This window comes from Quercus lobata, chromosome 8 (assembly GCF_001633185.2).
Source record: "Quercus lobata isolate SW786 chromosome 8, ValleyOak3.0 Primary Assembly, whole genome shotgun sequence".
Taxonomy (NCBI): Eukaryota; Viridiplantae; Streptophyta; class Magnoliopsida; order Fagales; family Fagaceae; genus Quercus; species Quercus lobata.
In genome coordinates, this window is record NC_044911.1 from 16,927,114 (window position 1) to 16,940,142 (window position 13,029).

At 36.6% G+C, this 13,029-nt stretch overlaps 3 protein-coding genes and 1 long non-coding RNA gene across 4 annotated transcripts; 1 reads left to right on the forward strand and 3 right to left on the reverse strand.

Annotated features, from left to right (window-relative positions):
* Positions 1 to 2,699: 2,699 nt before the first annotated feature.
* On the reverse strand, positions 2,700 to 5,287 carry LOC115956507. The gene is made up of 3 exons (XM_031074861.1): positions 5,086 to 5,287; positions 4,304 to 4,833; positions 2,700 to 4,118 (listed from the first exon to the last, which is right to left on the reverse strand). Exons 1-3 carry the CDS (start codon positions 5,285 to 5,287, stop codon positions 2,700 to 2,702), a joined length of 2,151 nt encoding a protein of 716 aa, XP_030930721.1.
* Positions 5,288 to 7,537: 2,250 nt separating this feature from the next.
* Positions 7,538 to 9,904, forward strand: LOC115957676. Its single transcript, XR_004084391.1, has 2 exons — positions 7,538 to 7,812; positions 9,788 to 9,904. It is a non-coding gene; the product is annotated as an uncharacterized LOC115957676 (long non-coding RNA).
* On the reverse strand, positions 8,789 to 11,316 carry LOC115957671 (G-type lectin S-receptor-like serine/threonine-protein kinase SD1-1). The gene is made up of 7 exons (XM_031075976.1): positions 11,104 to 11,316; positions 10,695 to 10,820; positions 10,394 to 10,521; positions 10,084 to 10,294; positions 9,666 to 9,903; positions 9,290 to 9,440; positions 8,789 to 9,192 (listed from the first exon to the last, which is right to left on the reverse strand). The coding sequence occupies exons 1-7, from the start codon at positions 11,288 to 11,290 to the stop codon at positions 8,884 to 8,886; spliced, it is 1,350 nt and encodes a 449-aa protein (XP_030931836.1). The 5' UTR covers positions 11,291 to 11,316; the 3' UTR covers positions 8,789 to 8,883.
* LOC115957672 (S-locus-specific glycoprotein S13-like) lies at positions 11,316 to 12,423 on the reverse strand. The gene has a single exon (XM_031075977.1). The coding sequence runs from the start codon at positions 12,399 to 12,401 to the stop codon at positions 11,319 to 11,321; it is 1,083 nt and encodes a 360-aa protein (XP_030931837.1). The 5' UTR covers positions 12,402 to 12,423; the 3' UTR covers positions 11,316 to 11,318.
* Between the last annotated feature and the right edge of the window lie 606 nt (positions 12,424 to 13,029).

The window sequence follows — 13,029 nt, forward strand, 5'->3', positions numbered from 1 at the left end:
CCAAATCATTTTGAATGCCTCAAAAGTATCTCCCATTTTTTTTATCAAATGCTTTTAAAAATAGTTCCTAAACCTTAGCTATTTAGAGCATCGTTATCTACACACACACATTTAATAGTATCAATTTTGTCCCTCGACTTTCAAATCAATTTCCCCAACTATTAGTTGTATCAATTTTGTTCATACACTTTTAAAACCAATTTCTAAGAATAAAATTAACTTCATTTAAATGTTGAAAGTCGAAATTAGCACATTTATATTAACATTGACGCCATTTTAAAGTTATATATGTACACAGTATTTGTCAAAGTAATGGGGAAGAATAACGTTTTAGGTAAGGTAAGTAATATTCCTATATGAATGCACTCAATTGTAAATTTGCAGCTGAGGATGGTAATTATTTATTTTTTTGAAACGTAATGATATTTTAGCAAGGGAATAGACTATTACATGCACAAGGAGTGCCTTAGGAGTGCCTTTTTGTTAATAAGAGATGGTTTGAAAACAGTTTGAATACATTTTTATCTAAACAATCTCATCTTGTTTCCCAGGTTCATCTTGAACGGAAATATGTTGTTGACATTGATAAAAATATCGATATCTCCAAGATAACTCCATCAACAAGAGATGCTCTCCGTAATGACAGTTATGTGCTTCATTTAATCTTGCAAAGCAACGTTGATCCAGTGGTCAACCTCATGAAAGTTGAAAAGGTTCCAGATTCCACATATGACATGATTGGTGGTCTTGACCAGCAAATTAAAGAGATAAAGGAGGTTTGCCTCGTGTACCCTTTTACTTTCTGCATTTAAACTGGTAGTGGCAATGGTGACAGTGAAGTGCAGCGGACTATGCTGGAGCTTCTCAACCAGCTCGATGGATTTGAAGCATCAAATAAAATAAAGGTATCGTGTGTGTTTTCATTATGCAGCTTGGGTTGTTTAGTTTTTGGTACTTTTCTTTATTGTGACCTCAACTATTTAAACAGATTCATCTCTTATTGTAAGTATTTGGCAAGCATGTCAAAATAGGCTTCATTCTTGTAAAGATTGCCAGTATTTTATTCAATTTAAACAATCTCAACTCTTTTGGATGGATTTGGATAGAATGATAAGTATAGTCTTGTTAATTCCATAACGAGATGTTGATTTTCTTTTCTTTTTCTTTTTTTTCTTTTTTTTTTGGATTTACAGGGTTGGGTTACTTAGATGTTGGCAGTTGAAAACTAAAAAACCAGATTGTATAATTTTATTTTGTTCATTTCAGTTATATTTTTGGATTTACAAGGTATTTACTCTTCGATGTTGGTGGTTTAGTAAAAAATTACCTGAAATTAGTTCTCAATGGTAATAAAAAAAAATTGAAAAAAAAATCCCAGTAGAACTCTAGTTTAATGGGTTACCATAAATGGAAATCGAGTCTTAGAGACTAGGTTTCTATTTATAGAAATCGAGTCTTAGAGACTCGATTTCCATAAATAGAAATCGAGTCTCTAAGACTCGATTTCCATTTATGGAAACCGAGTATAAGATACTCGAGTTCCACTGGGAATTTTTTTTTCTTTTTTGGCCGTAGAGTCTTAGAGACTAGAAATCGAGTCTTAGAGAACTCGATTTCCATAAATAGAAATCGAGTCTCTAAGACTCGATTTCCATTTATGGAAACCGAGTATAAGATACTCGAGTTCCATTGGGAATTTTTTTTTTTCTTTTTGGCCGCAGGTCACCAGAATTATTTATCACATTAATTACGTTTTTTAGTTCTCAAATTGGGGTAAAAAAAAAAAAGGAAAAAAAAAATCCCAGTAGAACTCGAGTATCTTATACTCGATTTCCATTTATGGAAACCGAGTATAAGATACTCGAGTTCCACTGGGAATTTTTTTTTCTTTTTTGGCCGCAGGTCACTAGAATTATTTATCACATTGAATTACGTTTTTTAGTTCTCAAATTGGGGTAAAAAAAAAAAAAGGAAAAAAAATCCCAGTAGAACTCGAGTATCTTATACTCGGTTTCCATAAATGGAAATCGAGTCTTAGATACACGAGTTCCACTGGGAATTTTTTTTTTTCTTTTTTGGCCGCAGGTGCATGGACCAGAATTAGTTTTCTCCCCTGCAGCAAATTTTCCAGGGTCCAGAACACATCAAACAACTACATACCAGCATATGATAGGCGAAGGGAGCATACATTAAAGTTCTACAACCAGATTAAAACAGTAACTATTCAATAAAATTATTGTTGGACAAAAGTCTTAGCACACAATGGCAGTTCAATACTAGAAGGGCCTTGTGGTTGAACTTGCCAAAGTAATATCATTGTTCGTATTATAGGAAAAAGCTGCATCACGCAACTAATGTAACGAGTAAAATGGATAGCAAAGAGTTCAATTATTCGTAATTTACAACAATAAACAAAATAACAACTAAGTTAATACAACAGTCTACATATTCGCCTAGCGGATATAACATATTATACATAGTCACCTAACACTTGTCCATACTAATACAACATACTCTACATAATCACCTAGCTTGTCCATACAGAAGATAACGACAAGTCCCACGTACAATGTCACTTACGAAAATCAAGTCTCCGCTTGCCTGACAAACATGAAATACGGTTATTAGTTTCCAAATGCAAAGAACAAAAACCAAATGACATTCTGAGTATATTATATAAAAACAGTGACGGCACTTGCCTAGTTCATAGCACTACCACTTGTCGAAGCCCCATGGGAATTGGGACAACATCTACCGTTATGCCCCTCTTGATGACACACTCTACATCGTTGCCTCGGTTGAATCTCCCTCAACTCCGGATCTTCCTTCCGGCTTCCCCGTTCTCGCCGTACCCCATCCATTTCATTCCTTATTCTTGACATCGTAGGATGACCTTTGGCCCGCAACAATCGTGGGTCAGGCACCCACCGTGGTCCGCAAACGTCTGTCCATAATGACTCTGACTTTGGCACCACAAAATTATGTGAATATGTGAGAATGGCGTTGTTCAGACTGTAACATGGATCAATATAGCTGAGCGTATCGAGATGCAGACCTTTAAGAACTTTAATTGCATGTGAACAAGGGATCTTCAAGTTTTGCCACTTTCCACAACCACAGGTTCTATCAAATATGCACACATCATGACTGTGATTTCCCCCTCCAGCTCTATGGTCGTTATACGGGGTAACCACTTGATATATACCCTCTGCATGATTATAATTCCTCAGAGTGTGTCCTGCAATTTTCTGCTCATTTTTGTTATAGATCTCCATTGCATAATCACTCCACACCTTACCTCGAGAGAGATCAGAAGTAATTTGTTTATGTCGATCGTGGAAATATGCAACAAGTTTAAAATAAGTGAACTCAACCATTGCAACAATGGGCAAACCGCAGGCACCTTTAAGAACCCCATTAAAGCACTCAGAGATATCGGTTGTCATTGCCCCGTAACGTCTTCCACCATCATGTGACTGGGTCCATTTGTCTACATCCTCACTCATTAGATATGTGTATGGCATATAACGTATAATCCGGCGATCAGTAGGGTCTACACCCCTCAGTAAATTAATCTCGGCCTCCTTAATGGTTTGCATTATGGACACAAATTTAGCATCATGAGTCGCATATCCAGCTTTCAAGGCCAATGCCTTTAGAGTCGGGTTATTAAAATGTGTGTTGAAGTTGCTAGCAACATGTCGAAGGCAATATCGATGATATACCCGTTCTCTTCCGTCTTGCCCTCTAGGCCACTCTCGAATGGCGCATTTGATACCTTTATGTCGGTCAGAAATAATGCAAATGTCCTTGTTTTTAATAACACGCTCTATCGAAGTCCTGAGACACTCTAAAAACCACCCCCAACTAGCCCCTGACTCCTTGTCCACAGCAGCAAAGGCGATAGGCAAAACCTTTTGATTAGCATCGGTTGCCATTGCAATCATCAATACCCCTTTGTATTTACCATATAAATGAGTTCCATCAATACTGATCACTGGCCTGCAATACTGGAATGCAGCAATGCATGGAGCGAATGCCCAATATACATAGCGCAGTAACGTAGTACCTTCTAATGGCTTAGGTATGGTGTGATAGCTATACTGGGTACCCGAATCCTGATCCAAGTATGCCAACAACAACTTTCGCAACCTTTGGTAAGACTCCTCCCAATCCCCAAAAATCTTAGCAATTGCCTTTTGTTTTGCGTCCCATACTTTATAGTAAGAAAGCTCATGATCATACTTAGTACGGATGATCTCCCAAAGCTCATCAACAGTAGCAGTGTGCTTTTTTCGCATACTTTATAGTAAGAAAGCTCATGATCATACTTAGTACGGATGATCTCCCAAAGCTCATCAACAATAGCAGTGTGCTTTTTTCGCAATCTTCCCACAATTTCTGATGCAACAAAATTAGAATCCAAAATTCTACCATCTCTTCGCAGCCCAAAGGGTATACAATTGTGTGGACCCACATAAGACGTGACCATCCACAGACCATTGAATTTAGGCTTCATGTATGCCCCAACGTACCACTTGCAATTGTCGTCAATGCATGCGGCGCACAATTCAGTTGTGCTCGACCTTCGGATGGAGAAATTTCTATTATCCTTTGCTGCGTATATTATCAATGCACGCTTCACCGCAGCTTTATTTGCAAAAGTCAACCCTTTACAAAAATGCATCCCATCTTGCCAAGTACAAAGATATGGTATCTGAAGACGTGAAGGATCAACCATATTTTCCCAAGTATTTGCGTAGAATGAGTCCGCAGGAGGTCTGTAGCCAGTGGTCGTATCTGTATCATGCTGGACACCAATATCATCATCATCTGCATCACCTTCATCATGGTACTCCATATTTTCCTCTTCAAAATTAGGAACGACTTTATGCTCATCCACATCGTTCTCAAAGTCACCTCGCTCAATCCTCTCTTCGTACTGATCCATATCATCATTATTTTCACCATCATTCGCAGCATGATCTTCGTCTTCGTCTTCGTCTTCCTCCTCTAAATGTGTCTCTTGAGAGTAGAGGGTTCCACCAGTATTCGCAACATAATCTTGAGATGACAGCGTATAACCTCCCATTGCATACCCTCCCATTGTAGTGCATCCATCATCTAGGGTTGTAAATTGTAAAGCCGTAGATGTTTCTTGCACCACCTCAGTACTGTTGTCTACACTCGCCTCCAAACTTACATACAACTCAGCAGCATTTACTTGGGGCATTTTCTGGATCCTATTAAACATCATCTTTACATGTTTATCTTCTTTAATCGCCATATACCCATAATTTATCCGTTCATGAAGAACTTCTTGTGGGCAACGATAAATAATCTTGATGTCATACCAAGCAGGGTTCAATTTCAATTCGTCCATTATTTTCCTCTTCAAATCAGTCAACGTCTTCAACTTACGACGTAACATCATGTAGTAGCATTCGATACCCTCCCCTCTAAATGGGAATCCGTCAATCCCTTCAGGATTGTAAAGGGGTCCACCGAAGTATACATTTATGTCAATATTCTTCAAAGATTGTGCACCTATTAGAGAGCCAACTAAATTTATGTTAGTGACATATTTGATCTCTTTCATTTCACATCAATTACAAAACCTTTTCTATCTACTCAAAGTACAAGAATCACAACTTCTAAAAGTGTAACAATTGCATATACTCACCCCACATCACATACAAACACACTCAATCATTATAATTTCATACTCAAACAAATAAAAAAACTGAAGACAAAACTCACCCCCATTACAAAATTGAAACTCAGCTCTAACAAAAATATAAATAAAAATATCAAACCAAACAACAAAAGTCATGAGGATGTGCAAATGAATGAGTGCAATTATGTAACAACATCATTCAAGTCATTTTAAATTAATGCCATACCCTATTACACTACTATTGATGAAATAACATAGAGCAGGGTTCATCAGACAAAAAAAGAAAAAAAAAAAACACTAATGTGAATATAATCATGATCAATCAAATTAGACATATCATCTAATTTAATATATAAATATAAATATATTTATATATTTAGCCTATTTATACAACTATATAATTAAATATTTATATATTTATATAAATATATTTATATAAGTATTTATATATATAGTTGTATAAATATAAAAATATAAATATATTTATATAAATATTTAATTATTTAATTATATAGTTTTATAAATATATAAATAAAAATATGTATATATAAATATTTAATTATATAGTTGTATAAATATAAATATAAATATATATACGTATTTTTTATAAGGAAACAAATATACATATTTTAATACAAACAAATATCTTATCAGGAAACAAATATATTTGGCTAATACAAACAAATATTTTATTAGGAAATGGCATATACACTAAACAATGCAAGCAACACTTTTTAAAGCAGCTATATACACTAAACAACTAATTAGAGAGTGAGGAGACCCTTACTTGACATAATGATGTGCAAATGTACTGCTGAGATTGTATGAGAGTGAGAGGAGCAATGTTTTGCTGCTAAATATGTATGAGAGTTTGAGTCTCTATGAGAGTTCTTAAGAGAGGTTTTGTGATTGAAGTTGCTGAAGGTGAGAGTTGTTGAGGCAAGTTGTTCTTCATGTGAGAGATTTGTGTTTAGTCAAAATATTCTCTACATCTGAGAGTAGTGTGAGAGTTTTTTATTGTTAGTCTAATATTCATTGAGTACGTTCCTAAACAGACAAAATTGGTTCAACATAGTCTGAGAGAAGTTTTTGGTGCTTGTGCTAGTTTAACATATTTTTTGAATATGTCTCAAAACAGACAAATTATATTCACATGTCCTTCAGCAACGTACTCAATTAACAGTGTACGAAGCAACAAAGATTGTTGACTAGCAAAAGCACCAAAATAGACTAATAGACTAGCACAAGCAACAGACAAATTATATTCACATGGCAGCACAAGCTTTAATAGACTAGCACAGAGCACGTATTCAGCTAATAGACTAGCACAGAGCACGTATTCAACTAATAGACTAGCACAGAGCACAACAAAGACACTTGATATGACCAGAGAGCAGGGGAATAATGCTTTGAAACTCGAGTCTCTAAGACTCGGTTTCAAAGTTAAAATCGAGTCTCAAAGACTCGAGTTCAATGCGCGCGTGTTTTTGCTTAAAACTCGAGTCTTTGAGACTCGGTTTAACCTTTTACGTAAACCGAGTTTCAGAGACTCGAGTTTAGGAGGTGGCACCTACGTGGAACTCGAGTCTTAAAAACTCGAGTTCCACGTAGACTCCTGCCACATCAATGCGATGCCAAAGCACGTAAACCGAGCCTCAGAGGCTCGATTTAGGGGGCCAAAATCGAGCCTCTGAGGCTCGAGTTGCTAGTTTGCCAATATGTTTCCAAACTGACCCTACTAACTAAATAGTTCGGGTTTTATGGGTAATTACCCATTTTCGCCTGAATTCGTGGGTCCTCTTCTTTTCCTTTCCCCTCGTTTGGTCTCGTCCCATTCTCACTTCTCACTCCCATGAGAATCTCTCTCAACTCTCTCCCTCTTTTCCGAGCAGCGTCTTGGATTCTCTATGTTACCTCTTCGGTTGGGTCTTTGGTTGTGGTGCATTCAGCGTTTGACAACCATAAAGGTTCAATTTCCGTGGGTCTTGGGTTGGGCGATCTTGGTGAATTTGGTTGAGGTTTCAGCCAAGGTGGTGGTTCTGGTTCTTCGGCCGGTTTGGAGGACTGGGTCATGCTCGTTTTGTCGCGACGAAGAAGCAAGATATTTGAAGTGGCTACATTGAAAAGCTTCATGGGTATTCTCTTTTAGCGCAGTCCTTTGTCTCTTTCAGATCGGGCTGTTGATACCCTCTAAACTCTAAAGACACTCTACATCAGCTTAGATTTTTTGTCTTGTCTTGGCATTAATCGCATTACTTGCTCTGCCAAGAAAAAAACTCACACTATCTTACTCCTCCACTGAAGTTGAATACCAATCATTGCTTCCACTTCTACTTTAGTTATGTCGGCTTTGTACAATTTTATAGGGCTTTGGGTGTTTCATTCATCATATTCATCGGATTTGGCGTGACAATGTATCGGCACTTGCCATTGCCATAAATCATGTCCAGGGGTGGAACATGTATGAAAATTCGAACCAATTTAAAAGTGTCATACAAGAAATATGAAAAGTTAATAACATTCTAGTACTGATCATGTCTGATATACTTACCAAGGGCTTATCTTCTCTGCGTTTTATTCAATTAAAGAACAAACTAATGCTTACTTATATGCTCATTAGTTTGAGGGGAGATGTTAATATTACTGATGACACTTGCACCACTCAGCCAGTTGACACTCACAACACAGTCAAGATTGTAGCAGCTGCTGAGTTAAATTAGTTGCTTGGAACTAACAATTAGTTATGGCTTGTACTCCCATGTGTTTTATTAAAATGTGTTTATATACCAATAGTGTGCAGATCACATGCTCATGTGAATAGAATTATTCTTCTACAGTTAATCCTCCCTTCATTTTTATCTTTGTTTTCTGCTTCTTCTGGTTCTGCACTTACTGCTTTTGTGATTCAAAATCTCTGTGCACTTTAAATAGGATCCATGGTTTATATATCAAGAAAATGCCAGAGAAGCCCATAAGTAAACGTTTTAATTATTTAGATTTTAGATAATAGTCCATCCATTCAATTAAAGAAAATAAAGAAAAGTTCACTAGTTTTACACACCCAAGCAAGTAGCAAATATGAACCCCCAAATGATAGAATTTAAATCTGAAAACAAAAAGATGCCAAAGAATCTAGTCCCAAATACACACCTAAATACTTCAAAACTTTCACATATAACATCTCTTGCAAGTTATTTATGAATTCCCTATCTAGCTTCTGGCAAAGTTATAGTTACTGCATTTTCTGTGCTGGATTCTTCATTTCTTGATAATGCACCTGCATTGCCGGAACTTCTTTCTATGAAAAAACCAGGCTGTTTAGGCTGAGGCAGAATTGCTTCCTCATTTGTTAACATAGAAAGCACACAAGACATCATCGGCCTGTCTTCAGGGAACTTTTGAACACATAGTAAACCAACATGAATACATCTTAGTACTTGAGATCTTAAATGTGAATCCTCCAAACATGTATACAATAGTTCCAAGGCCCTGCCCTCCTTCCACAGCAACCATGCCTAAAAAAACAATTAAATTATAGATGCTTACATAATTTTCCAAAGGGGGGAACACACACACACACACACACACACATACACAGAATTTTGAACTTACATGTCCTAGTAGGTTATGATGGTGATCGGCATGAAAAAAGTTTCGATTTTTCATGCCACTCACTATCTCTAACATAAGCACACCCAAGCTAAAGACATCAGATTTCACTGAAAATGTTCCGTCAACTACATACTCAGGAGATATGTAGCCACTGCATGAAACTATAAAATATTAGTTTTAATATTCTTATTGTTGTTGTTGTCATTATTGGTAGGTTACATGAACCAGTACATCTATAACTTTAACCCATGATATCACCCTTCATACCATGTTTATGAGGGAAGGAAGGTCATTTGGGTCAGAGACTTAGAGCACATTGATGAAATGTTGCTACTGTTTGACAGGCAAAAATATAGTTCCATTTTATAATACTTACTGTGTTCCAACAACTCTTTCTGTTTTCATTTCAGATTCATCTCCTCCAAAAGTTCTTGCTAAGCCAAAATCTGATATTTTTGGGTTTAAATTGATATCTAATAAAATATTACTTGCTTTCAGATCCCTGTGGATAACTTGAAGTCGAGAATCCTGGTGCAGATAGAGAAGTCCTCGCACAATCCCCAAAACAATGTCAAGACGCTTTGGCCATGTCAGCAGTGCACTCCCATTTTGTTCTGCATATAAATTTTCCCCTTATTACCTTGATCAGTGATTATTTTCAGTTCTTTTGTGAACTTGTTTTGAAAATCATTTGGAGGACTCTATTCAAAGACATGATAGGTAATACACTCAGGTACACAACCTATAAAAGAAGGAAAGCAATAATAACACATAAAAGCTCATTAGAATTGTACCAAAAATGAAATAATTCAAGCTTTTGTTGGGCATGTATTCATAGATTAACATCTTTTCGTCTCCTTGAATGCAGTAGCCTAAGAGCATGACAAGATTCCTATGTTGAAGTTTGGCAATGAGAGCAACTTCATTCTTGAACTCTTTGAGACCTTGTCTTGAATCCTTTGACAGCCTCTTCACAGCAATATTTTGTCCGTTACATAGATGTCCCTGCAAATCATCACATAAAGGTGCATCTTTCCTTTTTGAATTTGCATAATATCACCATACAATTTGTGACCTGTATAACAAATTCAGAATCCTTTTTACCTTATAAACAGGACCAAATCCACCAGCCCCAATCACATTTTCTTGAGAGAATTTGTTTGTTGCAGTGGCAACCGTTGTAAAATCAAATAAAGGCACCTCTACATCATCTTTCTTTCTTGGAAGACCTACTGAAAGCATATATTACCTTATCAGGAACAGCTTTTGATTTTAGTCTGACCAAGCTTTATCATGATCACTTCAATTGATCTAGCTTTTTGCATCATTTATTATTGCCAAGCATGGAAGTTTATACTTTTTTTTTTTTTTTTTTTTTTTTAATAAAATGGATAACTATACTTACATCTTCTACTTGTTATCTTCCAAGTTATACACCAGAAAACAAACCCCAAAGTAAGCACTCCACAAATGACTGATACCATCAGGACGACCTCCAGACTTTCCTTCATGTTTGATTCCCGGATTGATCCTAGAACAGACAACAATTAAGATATTTGTTCATTTTGCTTGAATCCTTGTTCATTAGGGTAATAGTATTAGATCTTTGCTTCCACTGGTGAGGATTTATTATAAGTCTGTTAAGAATGCTAATACAAGCATAAATAAAACTATGGTTTGAGAACTTATACCGAACTCTATCCTGCTATAGATTATAAGACCCTCTGCACCATGTTGGCCAAGGTCTTTGTAGATGAAGACTGCATATGCTAATATGTTAGAAGTGAGTATTAGAGAGCAGAAAGTGCACTTACTTAGTTCTGAAGCAGCCAGTCGTATATAGAGATCTTGCCCGGGATTTTCTTGGTTGTACCCTCTAATATCAATCAAATTCCCAAACCAGATCAAACAGCCGTTGCCTCCCCCATTAATATCTGAATTTGCATATGCTGTACATGAACAGTTCTTCAAGCACTTTGCCTCGCATTCCTTGGTGCTCATACTCTTGTTTAACCAAAACTCTAGCAAGTCAGGCAACTTCACCCCCCCCAAGTTTCATGAAATCATCTTTCCTCTGGCATTCCAGTGGGGTTCTCCTTACACATCCGCTTGAAGAATTGAGCAGTTTCCATTCTTCTGGTGATTTGGGGATGAAACCTTCCAAACACTTGCAAGTTGATTCTTTGTAACTTCTGCAAACACTATTAGGGCCACACTGCCCATAATTGTCACACATGTCATTCGGTACTGCATCCATGGTAGTCCATTCAGTGCTTCCCTCCATCAATACAAAGCGTTGGAGGATGCCTGACTCGCTCAGTGTTATCCTTGTAGAAACCAACTTGTTTTTAGGTTCATACATATATCCCACCATGTCATTTTGGGATGCTAATATGGGAAAGAAAAATTGATTTATAGGCATAGGAAGACCGCTGAATCGAACTCCATTCCAAGGTCCAGTGCGAAATTTTTTCATCGTTCCCCTTTTTATAAATATTTGAGGCAACCCCTTGTAATCAAATTTGTATGTAGAGTCTCCTGGAGATGCAATATCTGAGTCTTTGCAAGATGTCAAAAATCGGTTTAGACCATTGCTCATGTCCTTTCCTATGATCATGCCTGGTAACCACGTGTTTATCGGGTAATCATAGCTCTTCCACAGATAGCTTTCAGAGGTTGAAGTTACTTTGTCTATAAGAACAAGGTTACCAGAACTTAAAAGTTGAGCAACTGGAATCTGTGCTGGCCTGGATGGATTTGAATACCAGATAGTGTGGTTGCTTTGGTTGAGAAGAACAAGTGTTCCACTGTCGCTGATGGTGAAAATTGCAGAAGGATCTGTGACTGGGCTGTTCTGGTTCGCTATCCACACAAGTACACGTGGGGTCTTCTTGTACCATATGCCCAAGTACCAGCTCTTGTTGTTGCCTGAAGAGAAGAAGCCTAGCTCAAAAACTTGGTCTGAGGAAACTAGAGTCTGGATACCGCTAATTGATTGCCCTGGACTTATGGTGTCAGCTGCAATGCAAAATTGCAACAAGGTTGATGAGAAAGCAATGAGACAGTAAAAGAATGAGGGAAGAGCAAGTGTCTCCATTAACAACCCCCTCATTTTTTTTTCTTTTTTGGGTTGAATGAAAGAACCTTATTCAGTCCGAACTATAAAAGTAGTTAACTGCCGCTAATAGCAGAGAACAACAAAAATACTAGCAGTTAGCAGCTGCAAATCAAAACAAAAGATTTACGTGATGAAGGGCTTAAACAAAGACTTGGAGGACTTGATGGTTTTGTAAATTCTAGTCATATGTGATTGTGAATTGTGATGATGTTACAATATTCGTGAATGACTTCTCATTCAAACAGAACTTTCTACTTTTCCGACACCTTTAGCCCGAATTCAAAACTGATTTATGTTAAACGTGGGGACCTCTTTTAGTATTCGTTTGGTTGGAAAGATTTAACATTTTGTTTGTTTCGGTAAAGATGTTTTCTAAAAAAACAAATTATTTTTTAAAAACTGTTTTTTATAAAATTATTTCATTTTTCTATATTTGGTAGTAACCTTAAATGAGTTTAAAAACAACCTTTTAATTTCATTTATTTAGCTTAATATGAAATAGAGTTGTTTTCTAAAAAAAATTAGTGGAATACAATCTATAACAATAAGCCATACTTTTTATGTTGATTAAAGATAATTTCTTTTGACTCATTTTTTCTAATGCAATGAAACACTAGTAAAC

Coding starts and splice junctions, on each gene's coding strand:
- LOC115956507 (XM_031074861.1), bottom strand. CDS start 5,287: ATGGCGATTAAAGAAGATAAACATGTAAAGATGATGTTTAATAGGATC. Junction 4,834..5,085: donor GGGAGGGTATGCAATGGGAG/GTTATACGCTGT, acceptor AAGGTGATGCAG/ATGATGATGATATTGGTGTC. Junction 4,119..4,303: donor ATGAGCTTTCTTACTATAAA/GTATGCGAAAAA, acceptor TACTTGGATCAG/GATTCGGGTACCCAGTATAG.
- LOC115957672 (XM_031075977.1), bottom strand. CDS start 12,401: ATGAGGGGGTTGTTAATGGAGACACTTGCTCTTCCCTCATTCTTTTAC.
- LOC115957671 (XM_031075976.1), bottom strand. CDS start 11,290: ATGAGCACCAAGGAATGCGAGGCAAAGTGCTTGAAGAACTGTTCATGT. Junction 10,295..10,393: donor GATTTGGTCCTGTTTATAAG/GTAAAAAGGATT, acceptor GATGATTTGCAG/GGACATCTATGTAACGGACA. Junction 9,441..9,665: donor GAAAGAGTTGTTGGAACACA/GTAAGTATTATA, acceptor AGTTTCATGCAG/TGGCTACATATCTCCTGAGT.